General features: G+C 37.9%; 1 protein-coding gene across 1 annotated transcript in view; it reads right to left on the bottom strand.

Annotated features, from left to right (window-relative positions):
* Positions 1-17,463, bottom strand: part of PRMT3 (protein arginine methyltransferase 3) — a 153,162-nt gene that overhangs the window by 57,348 nt on the left and 78,351 nt on the right. Inside the window, exon 11 of the mRNA XM_069091287.1 lies at positions 17,258-17,336. Coding sequence (XP_068947388.1) covers positions 17,258-17,336 — 79 coding nt within the window. The remainder of the gene's footprint in view (positions 1-17,257; positions 17,337-17,463) is intronic.

Raw genomic sequence — 17,463 nt, 5'->3', positions numbered from 1 at the left:
GTTCCTTATGATTTCTTTTCCCTGTTTACCTTCTCATGCTTCTCTTGTTTCTTGTATCTGAATGTCAGATTTTCTATTCAACTCTGGTTTTTTCATCAAGAATGCTTGAAAGTCCTCTATTCCACTGAATGACCATGTTTTCCCCTGAAACATGATACTCAGTTTTGCTGGGTAGGTGATTCTTGGTTTTAATCTCAGCTCCTTTGACCTCCGGAATATCATGTTCCAAGCCCTCCAATCCCTCAGTGCAGAAGCTGCCAGAACCTGAGTTATCCTGACTGTGTTTCCACAATATTCAAACTGTTTCTTCCTGGATGCTTGTAATATTTTCTCCTTGATCTGGGAACTCCATAATCTGGCTATAATATGCCTAGGAGTTTTCTTTTTGGCATCTTTTTTCAGGGGGTGATCGGTGGACTCTTTCAACCTCTATTTTGTCCTCTGGTTCTAAAATATCAGGGCAGATTTCCTTGAGAATTTTTTGAAGGATGATTTCTAGGTTCTTTTTTTGATCATGGCTTTCAGGTAGTCCAATAATTTTTAAATTATCTCTCCTGGATCTATTTTCCAGGTCAGTGGTTTTTCCCATGAGATATTTCACATTGCCTTCTATTCTTTCATTTGTTTGGATCTGTTTAACAGCATCTTGATTTCTCATAAAGTCATTAGCTTCCATTTGCTCTAATCTAATTCTGAAGCAATGATTCTCCTCAGTGAGCTTTTGAGATTCTTTTTCCATCTGGCAAATTCAACTTTTTAAGGCATTCTTCTTCTCATTACCTTTTTGAGCCTCTTGCCATTTGAGTTAGTCTGTTTTTTAAGGTGTTATTTTCCTCAGTCAGGCTACTGACGACTCTCATTTCATAATTTTCTTGCATCGTTCCTATTTCTCTTCCCAGTTTTTCCTCTACTTCTCTTATCTGCTTAAGGTCCTCTATGGCCGGTAACTAGCTGATATTTTTCTTGGAAGCTTTTGGTGCAGGAGTTCTGACTTCACTGTCTTCCTCCTGTTCCCATGCTTTGATCCTAAAGTCCCCAAAACAGGAGTCTAATGTTGGATTGCTTTGCTTGGTTTGCTTCCTTTGCCTGTTCACTTTGCCCCTCAATTACTTGACTTTTAAGCTTTTTGCCACAATAGAACTCTGCTACCAGAGAGGGGGAGCTTTGTCCCAATTGCTGTGGTTTTCACAGCTGCTGGAGCTATTAGTTGGGTGACCTCTCTGATGCCTCTACATGTTCTGGCAAACTGGTCATGCACCCCAGGACCTCTACCCTAGACAGTGATCCACATCCAAGCAGGCAAGAGTGATTACCCTTCAGACTGGTCGCTTGGTCCCCCTACAATCGGCAGACCAGGAGCTCTGAAGCAGCCACATGGCAGCAGCTGCTCGGCCGCTGCCCCTCAGCTGCTTCTCCCTCCAGGGGCTAAAGGCCTGACTGCACCCTGGAACTCCCTGTTGGGGAAGTCCACATTGCACTGACCTCTCACTTTGTCCTTAGCATCTATGTGTTGACAATTCTGGAAACTGCCACAGCTGCTGGTAATCTGAAGTCCCTCCAGGTTGTAGCTACCCTGATGCTAAAACCTCAGGCTCACATGGGGATGGGCTGGGCTCCCAACATACTGTGCTGGCCGCTTCCTGCAGGCCTGCCGGGCTGTCCTCAGCGGGAGGTTAGCTTCTCTGCGTCATTTTGTAGGTTCTGTAGCTTCAAAGTTTGTTCAGTTACCTTTTACATGAATTGGAGGAGGTGGAGGTGGGAGCCCTGCAGAAGTCCTATTTCTACTCTGCCATCTTATTCTGCCCCCTGTCCCTGACCTTTTGAAACAAAGGCAACATTTTCCACACCTTCCAATGAATAAAACTTTTAGAGGAACAAGCACAACACAAGAAAACAAACACGAAGAGAAAGCCAAACAGGTAAACACAGAGCCTCCAAAGCATAGTCATCAGAGTTTGAAAGGTCAGTCTAAATAAACATCAGACCTAAGATCCAGGCACATTTCCCCTTTGGTTACAAGTAGCTTCACAGTGAGAGAAAAGCTAGTGACTTTGTTAGGGCTCTTGGCAACAGCTGCTGTCTTTGTGCCCAATATATCAACTGCCTTGTCCTCTAGATTAGAGAAAAGCAGAAAGGGGACAAAGCACAATGGTCTCTGGGAAATGAAGAAAAAAAAAGAGTAGGTAAAGTATGCTTCCAATTGAGGAAGAGGTATTCTCTGTATAATTTGACCATCATATGAAAATGTCATTATTATTCTGCAACAAAACCCCAAAATAAAGTTCCCTTTAACACGACTTTGCAAAATATCACTTTAATGTCATCTGGCCAAGTGTCTGAGATGCAAATTGGAAGGTTCCTGGCATGCTGAGTTAACTGGCCTCCATAACGTTGGTTTGCCTATTACCAAGTTTTCACAGAAAAAAAAATAATGATAATGGGGGACAGGGGAAATGAAAGGGGTATACCTTTATGAGATAATTCATGCTGTATAGGCATTTTATCCTTTCCATCTTAATTGTGCCTTTCAGAAATTCAGATATTAAAGGACATAACATATAGTAGCAGTTGATGGTGCAGCAGACAATGCACTGTTCTGGAATCAGGAAGACCTGAGTTCAAATCTGGTCTCAGACACTTAACAGTGTGACACTGGCAAATCACTTAACCTGTTTGCCTCAGTTTCCTTATCTGTTAAATGGGGATAATAAGAGCACCTCCCTCCCAGGGTTGCAGTGGGGATTGAGTGAGATAATTATAAAGTACTTAGCATAGTGCCTAGCACCTACTAAGTGCTATAAAAATGTTAGCTATTATTATAGAATTATAATGTGCTTTCAGTGAAATTTAACTTTTATATGAATAAGCTTAAATTCTACTTACAGATCTTACAAGTTCTGATAAAATGCTTCCTCTATGTAAAGGTCAATGGAATTCTTCCATCAATTACTCAACAAAGTAAAAATTATCTTCTAGTAAAGACAGAAGAGTAAAAATAAAAAAAGAATTGTTAAAATGTGCTTTTCCAGTCTATTACAAATGAAATTTGAAGACCATCCACCAATAACACTATCAAGAGCTTAATCATTAATCACAGATTGTACACTACATTTTAGACATTTAGGGACATTTTAGAAGTCAGGTACTAAAACCTCATTTTACAGATGAACAAAGACAGGCCAAAAGAGGTTAAGTTAGTAATGAAGATCACAGAGGTAGAAAGTAGTGCAGCTACATCTGATTCCAAATACAAAATACTTTCCACTGTACCAAACTATGTAATCTAATTCTTAGGATGAGGTGGGCATGGCTGTAATTAATTCTGAGTTATAACTAAAAATTTTACTTATTAATAATATCTCTCACCCATAAAACAAAACAAAACCCTAAAATTAATCCTGCCTTTACTTTCCTCTTTATTTCCTAAGTATGGGGATATAATTAAGTAACTAAAATCTTTCAAAAAGAAATGGGTTAATTTAGCAAAGTTGGACTACATACTATTTGGAAAGAAGGACTTTTTTGCTTACTATGTAAATATCTAACATGACAAATTATTAACAATAAAATTAAATAAAATCTTTAGAATTTCTCCACTTTTTAAAATCATTACAACTATATCAATACCAAATAAGAGTTGGCAAGCAAGGTGTATTTTGCAAGGAGATATGGCGTAATTTCAGGGATGGCAAGAAGACCTCTTTTCCCCCTCAAAATATCTATAGAACCTGTCCAATGATGGCCCGAAGTTCAAAAATAGCTCAAAAAACATTTTTAAAGTATATTAAGATTTATAGTTAAAACAGCAAATACTCAGAATGACAAAATCTGATTTGAAAGTGGTCCCAGATTCTATCTAGTCTAACTCATAGCTGACCAAGAGACCTCTCAACAACATTCCCAATAAATGGTCACCCAGCTTTCCCTAGAACTCAAAAGAGGCATAGGCCTCTATCTTTCTTGACTGCAAATTTCACTATTGGATAGCTAATTGTTAGGGAGTTTTTCCTAATATCAAATCTGACAACTTTCACCCATTTCCTAGTTCTGACCTCCAGTGCTAAGGAACAAAGCTGAGCTCTCATTTCAGAAGATAGTCCTTCATATCCTTAAATATTGTTACCGTGGAAAAATACAAGATGGAAGATTGCAGCTGTGGCAATGACTTGTTATTCTACATTCTATAAGTTGAAAAATGCATATAGCCTGGTGCAAACTTTCTGTTGACCTTCAATCTCACATCTCCAATTTCCATTCAGACATCTCACAGTGGTTATCCAGCAGACATCTTAAATGCACACGTCCAAAATGGAACTAATTTTCTTTCCTTCTAACCACCACCCACCCCCAATCCTTTTCTCCATCACTGCAGGGTGCAATACTATCTTCCTGGTCCCTTAGGCTTGCAATTTAGGAGTCACCCCTGGACTCATATTATCTCACGCCCCCTTCCCCCCATCCATTCTCTTACCAAGGCCTGTCAATATCATCCTTGCTACATCTCTGGAATGTGCCCCCTCCTCTTCTCTGACAGTGTCATCACTGATTCACCCTACACTTGAACTGTTGCCATAACTGCCTACCTCCCCATTCCAATCAATCCTCCATCCAGCCACTGAAGTGATTTTCCTAAAGCATAGTCTGATCATAAACTCCAGTGGCTCCCTACTGCCTCTAGGATGAAATACAAAATGCTCTGTTTGGCATTCATTAAAATTGGATATTCAAATATCCTAGCCCCCTCCTAACTTTCCATACTCCTTGGCAGGTATTCTTCGATCCGGGGACGCTGGCCTCCTGGAAGGAGACAATCTTATCTCACAGCACTGGCTATTTTCTCTGGCCGCCCTGAATGCCTGGAATGCTCTCCTTCCTCTGCTCTACCTACTCAACTCCCTGGCTTCTTTTGAGTCCCAACTAAAATCCCATCTTTTACTGGAAATCCTTCCCACCCCTTCTTAATTCTAGTGCTGTTAATTATTTCCTATTTATCCTATAGATAGCTTGCTTGGTATAGATTTGTTTGCATCTTTTCTCCCTCGTTAGATTTTAAGCTTTTTGAGGGAAAGGACTGTCTTTTGCCTCTTTTTGTATTCCCAGTGAAGTGCCTAATAAATGTTTATCACAGACTAACTGTTTCCTTAGTGGGGCATGGTATCTTCTACCTGAAACAATCCCTTGAGATAAGTTGTACTCACCCTTCTTCATTCCTAATATCCAGCTGATCTCAAAACTATTTCTAGTTTAAACTATTACTTACTAATAACACTGCAGAATGTTGCTGAAAATCCATATATCAAAATATACATTCCCTAAGCTTGGGACAGATGTTCCGAGTATCTACCCAGCTGCTGAATAAAGACCTTTTTTACTTTATCTCTGGCTTTCTGCTTATTTGCCAACTCCCTCCTCACAGACACAGAGACCAGCTCCCTATTACTTTCAGAATCAAATATAAAACCTCCCCACCTCCACCCCCGCACTCTTCAGCCTCCTTACAGCTCACTGCATACACTCTGCGATCCCTGGCAGACACTGACTTTTTTTTGTTCCCTGCACAAGCCTCTCCCTTCTCCTACTCTGGGCATTTTCACTGACTGTCCCTTGTGCCTGGAATGCCCTTTCTCCTCAATCTTTATTTTCTGGATTCCTTCAACTCTGAGTTAAAGCCTCACTCTCTGCAAGGTACTTTTCCTGGTCCTCTTTGATCTTAGTGCCTTCTCTCTGAGATTATTTTCTCCAACTGCTCCTGCATATATACTGTTTATATGCTGTTGTTTGCATGTTGTCCAGCCCCCCCCCCCCCCATTCCATCGTGAGCTCCTTGAGAGCAGTGACTGGTTTTGCTTGTTCATTTTTACCTTTCTTTGCATCCCCAGCTCCTAGTACAGTACTTGTATGCTTGCTTGCTGATAGTATTTGTAAATCTAAATCTTTATTCCTTGAAACACAAATTGCTGCTTCTTCTTCAGCTGTCCAATTCTCTCTTTTCCAGGAAAAAAAGCCTTAGCTGTATCACTTAGTTCCAAATATTCCATTCAGTGGTCCTTTTTCCTTTCCTTTTCTATGTCAGCTATTATTCTCATCTATCTCTTAAAACCCAAAGGAATATTTCATTCTCCCTAATAACTGGAAAACTGGACAGTACTCCTTGAGCCCTTTAACCTCCTCAAGAGAGAAATCAGCCTGAACCTCTAACACAGACGGCAGTTATTTGGACTTGTCTCTTTGCCCTTCCTATTTGCTAGCAGTGAAATGCAGATTTTTTTTTTGGTAGCTCCTGACCTTATCTGTCCAGCTAGAGGCTTCCCCTCTTTTCTCCCAAGATGTTTTATCTTGGTTTTGATTAGCAATTGGCACACACTTAGTACTGACAGAGTGTTAAACAACAACACCACCACTTAATTTCTGCAATTATTTCACACATGCTTGGAAGAGAAAAAACAAGAAAAGAGAAAAAAAAATATACTATATGACATTAGTGTTAATGAATTTATGAGAGCCTTCCTGAGAGAAGACTGTCATGAATGGTAGATATGGAAAAAAAGAAAGCTCAAATGAATACCTGGAAGCTGAGGACAGAGAGGAAATCATCAGTGTGGGAGTGGGGGACTCATAGAAGACAAAGTTCTCTGACTTCATAATTTTGCCTCTCGCTAGTTATATCAGTGAATATGGAATTAAATTTTAATACTTACTTGCAATATTACATTATGCTGAACAATTTAACTGAACTTACTCTCTAGCTTTTTTAGGTATCAGTTCTCTATTGCCTAAGCTTTTGTTATAACATTCTAATTGATGGGAAGCACCCAAATAGATTGATGTTCTCATGGATGTGAATGCTCCTTCCAATAAAGCAGTAACCCATCTATTCCTCCCTATGTTGTGTGATTCTTGTCCGTATCTTTCTTAGTTTGACAAAGGGGCCCACCCCAATGTATTGGCTCATGGTGGGGAAAGGGGTTCTCTCCCCTTCTTCTGACCATAATGTTAGAGAATACAGTCTGTCCATTATTTATCTCTTGCTCTCACCAGATGACTAGTTCATTTTTTAAAAAGTCATATTTTTCTCTTTTGACATCATAAATGTAGGGTTTTCTGGAGCTCTCTATTTATTATGTGAGGCAGCTTTTTCATTATGTGCTGCCATGTTGTCTTATTTGGATGTTTCATTATGGTGTGGACGTGGAACTAGATTCTCCAGAAATATGTGTGTGGAACACAAGAAGATTCTATCATTCTATAAAGGAAATTATTGCTACATACTGAGTCTGCTTTCCATCTAGTTAAATACAGAAGTTAGTTATCACTAAACTGGTCACTTGGTTATGAATTCTTTCGCTATGGCCATGAAACAAAGAAAAATTTGTTGGAAGTATGAAAAAAAAACTTAGTGGCTCTGAAATGTTAACTTAGTGAAGCTATGTTCTATGAAAAGCACAGTCCAAATAGATACGGAATATTCTTACACTCAATGCTAGGACTATACTGAAATCAAGAAATGATGACTGAGAGAACTTTAGCTATTAATGACAGCTATTCCCATCTATGCAAAATCTGCATGTAGTAGGTAGGCTTTCAAACAATATTCAGCATTAGTTATTTTTATCATTTGAAAAATAAATAAAATAGAACTGTGTAGTTTTCTAAATTAAAAAACACATTTGGTATATGAAGTGCAGCCTTATAAACTCTTATAAGAAGACTTATCCATACATAAACATTATTCAGGATTCCTTGGAAGATATAACCACAGAAATAATCTTGTTCAATTATCTTATGACAATAAACATCAGGCTAGATTTAAAACAGGGAGATGTGTACTTCCCAAAAATATCTGCCTCAGTGTAGAGTGAAGATTCCTTATGGATAGTAAACTCCTTCTGTTTTTGGATGACATTGAATTGACTGTGTAAAGCCCTAAAAGTCTATATAATCTCCTGAAAGAGATGAGTAATCACTGAAAAGAATTTGGTCTGTTTATCTACACTGAAGAGACCAAATGGGTGAAGAATATCTATTTCCCAGATTTCAACATTCATCTGAATAGACATCCTATTGGACTCATTCAACAGTAGATGTATCTAGGATAGACAATACAAATGGGGAATGAATTAGACCTTAAGTTAAATTAGTCCTTAAGGTGAAAAGGACAGCCAAGTCAACAAGTATTTATTAGTGCTTATTATACACCAATACCTAGGAATATAAGCAGAAACAGAGTCCCTACCCTTAAGGAGCTTGCATTTAAATAGGAGATAACCACACGTCAAAGACATAAATCTGAAAAGCTGGGGGGTGGGTAGGGAAGGAGGGAAGAGATAGTATCCTTGTTGGAGCATGGTAAAGAATGTACAAAGATTCAAAAAAAAGTTGAATTCAAAAAAAGTACAAAGTTGAAACCTGGAGAGGAATAAAACATGGCTAGCCTGGGCTTTAGACTTAAAATGGAGATTATATAGGGAACCAGATTATTAAAAGTACAGAGGAAGAGTGTAATTCCATTGTGACGAGAGGAATAAAGCAAAATTCCAGGTTCAGGAGGCTTCTGTGGCATGGTAGAGAAAATTTGAGAATCAGGAATGCAGCCTAGAGAGGAATGAAGAGGAGAGTGGCCTAGATTCTTTTCAGGAAATTATAAAGCTCTTCTATTGACCCCCAAATCTCCATTTCAATCTTTCACCAGTATTGCTATGTGGCAATAAGAAATGGAACACCTCTAGGTTGGAAGAACTAAAGATGATAATAATACAGAAAATAATGGGGAGATATATGGTTGGAATGTGCAGCCAGCAGTATACAACCAACAAGGGACACTAAAGAGGAGGAGTAAAAGACATAATCAAGAAACTGTAAGACAGGAAAAGAAGATATGGCCAGAATGAGCAACGACTGACAGAAATCCAGAGCATCCTAATCCTAGAAATCCCTGGTATCCCAGCAGTTTTAGGAGAAAAAGAAGGCCTCCAGAACAGCAGGTGGATTCCCTGGGGAGAATCATGGGAACAATATGAACAAGAAGATGGGCAGACATAGATAAGCTGCAATTGGCACGACTGGAGGTAACTCCAGAATGACTGAGATCATCTGAGAATTTCTTTGCATTTATTCCCTTTATATTTATTCCGCATATACTCACAAATGTACTTGCTGTATCCCCCCATTGGAAATAAGCTCTTGTTTCATTCATTGTATTTATATCCCTAGTGTCCAGCTCAGTGCCTGGCACAGAGAGGGTCTAATACATACTTGGTGACTGAAAGGAAGGAAAATGGTAAGATGGATGAAAAATCACCTTTAAAGTGTCTAAATCCTTTTTTGAGGGAATTGTGTTTTAAAAGCAGATAAATTTTTAAAATCAATTTCCAAAGTATTTTTAATGAAATGGATGATCTGCAATTGTGATTTTAAAACAAAGAAGTTTGGTCTATTAAGAAAGAAAACCATTTACTTAAATATTCATCAAACCTTTGAGAGTTACAAAGTAGATGTTGACAAAACTTAAAACCAACATGTTCTGTCTAAATAGGTGACCTACTTGAGCTACTGAGAATTATGTCTTATGTTGCCTAACCCTCTCCTGCTGGCTGATTTATGGACTGATACACTTAGAAGCCTCAGAAATAGCACCTCTCAGAAGAGGGCCATAGTTAGTAACCCTTTTTATTTTAGTCATCTCCTTTAAAAATAAAGTGAAATGATTCCCCACAACAGCCATGAATAACAACATAAAACAACTTATTTTTCTATATCACTCTGAAGTTTTCAAAGAAATTTCACACCTACTGAGAGGCAAGGTGGGGCAGTGGTTAGAAACCTGGCCTCAGCTTTGGCTTAAAGTCACCCTGACAACTCTTGGCTATAGGACCTTGGGCAAGTCACTTAATCTCATAGTACTTTAGGGAGCTCTCTAAGAATACAAGTCACAGAGAAGACTTTTTCCCAGACTTTGTAGAGAAAGCTTTTCTCCTGGATTTCCCTAACCCAATGAAAGTATAGGCCAACAGACATTATCTCAACTGAGAAGATCAATAAGCCAGTCAACCTATTAACAAACAGGAGGTAGACTTATAAAGTTATGTGAACTTTTCTTTCCTTTTAAAAACTATTTATAATAATCTTTATTTTTTTGTACCACATTTTTCATTCACCTGGAGTAGTTTAAAGAACCCAGCATTGTGTCCTCATTATTTGGGGACTAGTTGAAGGAACTTGGAAAGAATATGCAACAAGAGAAGGCTGAAGGAGATAGCTATGCTCAGCTATGTGAAGATCTGCCATGTGGAAGACTTGTTATATTTGGCCTTAGAGGTCAGAACTAGGAACAAAGGAAATTTGCAAAGGACAAATTTCAGCTTAATCTCAGGAAAAAAAAAAATCCTAATAATTAGAAATGTCCAAAAGAAGAATGAATGGGATGTGGGTTTCTTCTCTTTGGAGGTTTTTGGGCAGAGGCTGTTTGACATAGTGGGGATTCCTTCACCTCTCGCCGATTTATCCAGATAGCGGCCAAATTTAAATTTCTGTCATTACACTTTTCAAATATATCCCTTCCTTCAACCCTCTCTAAAGAGTTCTTACACATCCCTCACAGCAAAAAATTAAAAAACAAAAAAACAACCCCACACTTCAGCAAAACTAACCAATACAATTGAGTCTGAGAGTATATGCAATGTTACATACCCTTTGTCTCCCATCTCTGCTAAAGAGAAGATAGGGTGGGTCCAATTAGAAAGCCTGTTGACTCTCAATTTATAATTTTCTTGCATTGTTCTCATTTCTCTTCCAAATTTTTCCTCCACTTCTCTTATCTGCTTCTTAAGGTCTTCTATGGCCTGTAACCAGCTGGTGTTTTATATCCTTTGAAGCTTTTGGTGCAGGAGTTCTGACTTCACTGTTTTCCTACTGTTCCATGCTTTGATCATTTTTGTCCCCACAATAGGAGTCTAACGTTGGATTCTTCTGTTTCCTTTGCTTCCTTTGCCTGGTCACGTTGCCACTCAATTACTTGACTTTTGGGCTTTTTGCCACAGTTGGACTTTGCTACCAGACAGGGGAGCTTTGTACCAAATGCTGGGGTTTTTGCTGCTGCCAGAAGTATTAGTTGGGTGCCCTCTCTGAAGGCTCCACACGCTCTGGCAAGCTGGTCACACACCCCAGGACCTCTACCCTAGACTGCAATCCAGATCCATGCAGGTTAAAGCAAGAGCGATTACCCCTCAGACTGGTCATGGTCGGTTGGTCCCCCTACACTCTGCAGGCCAGGAGCTAAAGCTGCCATTTGGCACTGTGCCACAGCCCTTTGTGGCTTCTCGCCCTGGGGGCAAAAGCCTCCGCACTCCCAACTACTGGGTCCCAAAGCCCACAGTGCACTGACCTCTCACTTTGTCTTTAGCATCTATGTGTTGATAATTCTGGACCACCACAGCTGCTGGTGATGTGGAGTCTCTCCAGCCAGCAGCTGGTCAGGCCTGCCCTGGGGCTAAAACCTTGGTGTGGAGCTGGGCTCGGCTCCCAGAGCATTTGGCTGGCTGATTTCTGCCGGCCTGCCGGGCTGTCCTCAGCGAGAGGTTAGCTTCTCTGTGTCATTTTGTGGGTTCTATAGCTCCAAAGTTTGTTCAGAGTCCCCTTTCACATGGATTGGAGGTGGTGAGAGTGGGAGCTCCACGGGGTTCCTGTTTCTACTCTGCCATCTTGACTCCGCCACCAGTTATTTCTCTCTTAAAGCAGTTAAAATCTACATTAACTTTTTTTGGTTGTCACATAAGACTGCTGATTCATATTTAGCTTGTAGTACATTAGAACCCCAAGATCTTATAAAAAGACAAAATATTATACTTGTTAACCTGACTTTTTAAAGATGAAGTGTAAGACCTGACATTTATCAAACAAATTCTATTTCATTGGACTGAACCCAGTACATAGTAAAATATAGGAGAACATGGACAAGAGACATGCTAAATGGGCAGATATCTGTAATTTGCATTCACTGAAGGAAACACACTGGTTCAATGACATGAATTTGAGAAAAAATGAGACAAACAAGTACTTGATCTAGGTCATTAAGAGACCAATTTTAATGAATGAACATAGAGACATAAATGTTTATAAATATACCGATGTAATATGTATGTATATATATATATGTATACACACACACACACATATAAATTGTTCACAAATAGGTGCTTCTAAAACATACTTGAATTCTTTGATGCTGGTAGATACAAGAAGCACTTATCGGCTGCCCTTATTTTATTAGATTTCTAATTTATGAAGTTTTAAGCTCCTTTCAGGTATTATTTTGTTTTTGTCAACTTATTCTTAGCACCTAGTACAGTATCCCTGTCAAACAAGGGCACAGAATGACTTGCTTACTGAATTCAGCAGAAATGGATGACAAAATAACAGTAACAAAATTAGTCTTTTATAATTTATAATTTTCCTTAAAATAACTCTGTGCTCTAAGTTGCACAAGGATTATCTTCATTTCAAAAACGAGGAAATGGAAGCTCAGAAAGCCCAGGTGCCTTGTCCTCAGTCACTAAGCTCTTAAGTGCCATGCCAGGGTTCAAACCCAGGTTTGTACTCCACATGCTGTACTTCCTCCTATGCCCAGTACATCTGCTAGTACAGGGTCTATTGCTCTAGTGACCTGCTCCTCATGGATGCCTCTGTGGAATCTTTCAGACCATGCTCAATGTAATCCTGGGGTAACATCAGCCATAGTCATCAGCCCTTTCCTCCCTGCTTTCTCTGGAAAGTATTTAGCCTCACCGTGTTATAGTAATTTGCTTGTTTTATGCCTAGAAGCAAAATGATTGTCCCTCATGCCCACATGGTTCTCTCCACAGTTTTTTAAAGAAATGTATATTAAATGAAAAGTTAGGGGACAATGACAAATCACCATGTGCCTCCAGTTAGGAAAATCCTCATGCTGTTCAAAGTTGTTCCAAAACTATCCTGTTCTTCCTATTTGCCTCTCTTAATTCTTTTTTCTGGTCTATATTAAAAGAGTATCACAATAGGAATCACAATACCTGGGCTCAAATCCCAGCTCTGCTACTTGTTACATGTATGACCTGAGGCAAGTCATTTTTCATTTCCTGCTTCAGTTTTGTCATTTAAAAAGAGAAAGTTTTGGGGTGGCCAGGTGGCAGTGAGTAGAGCTCGGCCCTGGAGTCAGGAAGACCCGGGATCAGTTCCAGCCTCAGACACTTAACACACACACACAAAAAAAATAGACGTGTAACCCTGGGCAAGTTACTTAACCCCAATTGCTTTAGGGGAAAAAAAAAAGAACTAATACATGCTTATCAATTTAGGGGCGACTAGGTGGCACAGTGAGTAAAGCGCCAGCCTGGAGTCAGGAGGACCTGAGTTCAGTTCCAGCCTCAGACATTTAACACCCACACACAAAAAAATAGCCGTGTAAACTTGGGCAAGTTACTTAACCCCAATTGCTTTAGGAAAAAAAAAAAAGAGAAAGTCTGAACTAGACTAAGCTCTTTCCCAATGCTAAATACTGTGATCCTACGATTTTTCCCCTTGTAGTCATCCTCATTCTCCAGACTACACCTGAGGCCACAGCTGTGAGTGTCGCATATGCCAGTTAGTGCCATTTAAGGATTTTTATTTTTATTTTTTGCTGGGCAATCAGGGTTAAGAGTCACACAGCTATTAAGTGTCAAGTACCTGAAGCTGGATTTGAACTCAAGTCCTCCTGACTCCAGGGGCAATGCTCTCTATCCATTGCGCCACCTAGTTGCCACCATTTAATGGTTTTAAAAAGGTGCTTCTAATAACAGTTTTCAAGTAACTTGTATTTTGTATCCTCAATCAAAACTGTATAAAAATGAGTAACATCTGGAGGAAAACAAAAGTTGAAGAATCTTAAGAGAAGCAATAAAAAAAGTGTGAAGGAAGGGGGCCTAGAAGTACAAAATTTTAACCTATATTGCAAAACATCAATCATTAAAACTATAAATTATTTGCTAAAACAGAGAGATAGATTGATCACTGGCAAAGATTAAGTACACAACACCCAGAAGCAAACAAACACAGTAGCACAGCATTCACTAAACCTATGGACCTCAATTACAGGGCTAACGACTACTTATTTTACAAAAAGGGGGTAAAATTTGAAGACAGTTTGAGAAAAATAGGTATAAATCAACATCTCACATCATACATCAAGAGGAGCTTCAAATACATACTTGTCAGTTAAAAATGGTCATGTCATAAACAACTTAGAGGATTAATGAAGGAGATGCCTTTTATAACTATGCATAGGGAAAGAATTCATGACTAGAGAATAATCAATGAAGACAAAATGAACAATTAAAATTAAATAAAATTTAAAATTTGTTTTTTTGTTTTTTGTTTTATTTTGCTTTTTTGGGGGGGGAAGGTAGGGCAACTGGGATTAAATGACTTGTTCAAGGTCACATGGCTAGTTTTGTGTTAAGTGTCTGAGGTCAGATTTGAAATCAGGCCCTTCTGACTCCAGGGCCGGTGCTCTATTCACTGTGCCACCTAGCCACCTCAAATTTAAAAGTTTTTGTACAAACAAAACCAAGAGCTGAAATTAGAAGAAAATCAATCAACTAAGGAAAAAATCTTTGCAGTAAGTTTCAATAAATGCAACTTAGCTAAGATTATAGATATAGATATGTATACACACATACATACATACACATATATCTTATTCAAATATATAAGAGCAAGAGCCATTCCCCAATAGATAAATGGTCAAAGAATAAAAACAGTCATTATTCAAAGGAAAAAATCCTGGTTATTAACAACCATATAAAAACACTCCAAATAATTAACAATTAGAGAAATGCAAATTAATATAATTCTAAGGTTCTACCTCATACTCATCAGATTGGTTAAAAAAAAAAAAGGAAAGTTACAGGTGTTAGAAAGGCTGTAGGATAACAGGGACCCTAATGCACTATTTGTGGAGCTATGAATTGGTCCAGTTGATCTGGAAAGCAATACTCCAAAAGTCATTAAATTAAGTATAGCTTTTGATCAAATGATACCATTACTAGGTCTATATCCCAAAGCAATTAAATAAAGAAGAAAAGGACCTACGTATACGACAATTTTTATAGTAACTCTTTGTGGTGGCAAAGAACTGAAAACTAAGGGGCTACTGATCAATAACTAACCAAATTATTATTATTATATTTTTTGCTTTTTGGAAGGGCAGTTGGGGTTAAGTGACTTGCCCAAGGTCACATGACTAGTTAAGCGTTAAATGTCTGAGGTCACATTTGAACTCAGGTCCTCCTGACTCCAGGGCTGGTGCTCTATTCACTGTGCCACCTAGCCGCCCCAATAACTGAACAAATTATGGTATATGAATGTGACAGATTATTATACCAGAGGAAATGAGAAAAATGAGAGTTTCAGAGGAATCTGGGAAGACATGTATGAATTGATACCAAGTTAAGTGAACAGAACCAAGACAACAATTTAAACAACAACATTGTAAAGAAAAACAAAAATTGACCAACCACAATTTCACAGGACTAATAATGAAGTATGTTATCCATCTCACAACAGAGAGGTAAAGGACTGAAAAGGCAGAATTGAGACATATATTTTTGGACACAGACAACTACACAATTATTAAAAAGGTCTTCTTTTTTCTTTTTTAATGGTGGAAAGGGAGAAAAGGTAAATTTTTGTTAATTAAAATTTAAAGAAAAAAAACAAACAAGGATTGAAAAGACAGTTTTGAAAGACTTTAAACCTCTGTTCAATGCCATGACCAACTGCAGTTGTGGAAAACTGTGGTTGAAGCATGTGTATCTTCCTTCTGACAGAATTAATAGAATCAAGAGGCTAAAACATTTTCAGTTACAGTCAGTGTTGCAATCTGTTTTCATTAACTATGCATATGTCATAGGGTCTGGGGGGTTTTTTGTTGTTTTTTAAATGGAGGGAGTAGGGAGATGTGGGATAGGATTGCAAAAAAAAAAATCTCGCTGAAGGATATTTTAAATATACAGAAGAAAACAGAAAGAAGATGGTCAAAACAAATCATAGTACAAGCAAGACAGCCTTGAAAGTTACGAACTACATACTGAATTTATATATATATATAAAGCAAAAACTATTTATCATAAGCTCTAAAACATGTACCATGTACAATCCTTTCTTTCTGTCCTAGTTATGAATACAGAAACATTTAAGTTCAGTTTCAGAAAAAAAGAGAAAAAATAAAATGAACAGAAAGAGACCTTTTAGATAGTAATGCGTCACTCCTCTAGAAATGGGAAATGGTTTAGATACTGCTTCATCAACTTAAACTGACCAGCTATATTATACATAGCCTAAGGATTCTAATGAACTTCTTGAGAATTCAATACAAACTTATTCAGTAGCTGCCAGTTACTGAATTTTTAAGATCGATGAATGCCATGCAGAGATCTTGATATGGTTTCCTGCATTTCTTCTCTGTATGCATGGATCATGACCACTATACTGCATTATGAAACAGTCACACTATTCCTATAAAAGCATATAGCTGACAATTTTGCCAAAGGGCAATCATATGCTTTGATCATACTGAATTAAATGGAACGAAGAGATAAAGTACTGTCCCATATCTACTCCTCCTTACAAAGATAAAATAAAGGGCTGGAGTAGAATTTATAATGTAAAAAAAGCAGTGATAGTAATCATGATCTCATACAAAATTAAAGCTAAAAATAAATTTAGTTAAAAGAGAAAAATAGGGAAACTATACTATGTGTTAGTAATATTATTCAATATTGAATACGCTAATGGTTTAGACCATTTAAAATAACTAAGCAGTATAAACATCTGAGAGTATACTTGCCAAAACAGACACAGGAACTACATGAACATAAACATAAAAATACTTTTCATACAAATAAAGTCAGATTTAAATAAGTGGAGTAATATTTATTGTTTGTGGGTAAAGTCAATATAATAAAAAATGACAAATTTACCTAAATAATCTATTCACTCATCCCAATTTTTAAAAATGTTATCATCTAATAAAGTATTATTTGACCATATTTCTCTACCACCCTGGACTTTTAACTACCTTATAGAATGCTCTAAGACTAATCCAATAAGTAAATGACTTAAAGATTTTGCTAATGGAAGCATCTTTCATAACTGGTGTCAATTTTCTTAGTCATGCTTAGTTTATTTGAAGTCCAAGGGTTATTCTGACAAAAACAAATTATTTAAATGAGAATTCTATACAAACCTGATCCTCCCTTTGCCAGGTATTTGTCCTTTGCATAAATGACAGAATCCAACATAGACTCAAAGAGGAGAAAATATCCCTGCATAGTAAAAGAAAAAAGTGGATTTTAGAAAAATGCAAGTACGCTGTGATCAAGTTAGTTTGGATTTTAATACTTTGTATTATAACATGCAATGAAGTATTCAGTAGTATCTCAGTATATCTAG

The sequence above is a fragment of the Petaurus breviceps genome, unplaced genomic scaffold, assembly GCF_028583685.1.
Source record: "Petaurus breviceps papuanus isolate PSGF00001 unplaced genomic scaffold, PetGlider_PUasm1.0 188, whole genome shotgun sequence".
Lineage (NCBI taxonomy): Eukaryota > Metazoa > Chordata > Mammalia > Diprotodontia > Petauridae > Petaurus > Petaurus breviceps.
This window is presented reverse-complemented; position numbering and strand designations above follow the sequence as displayed.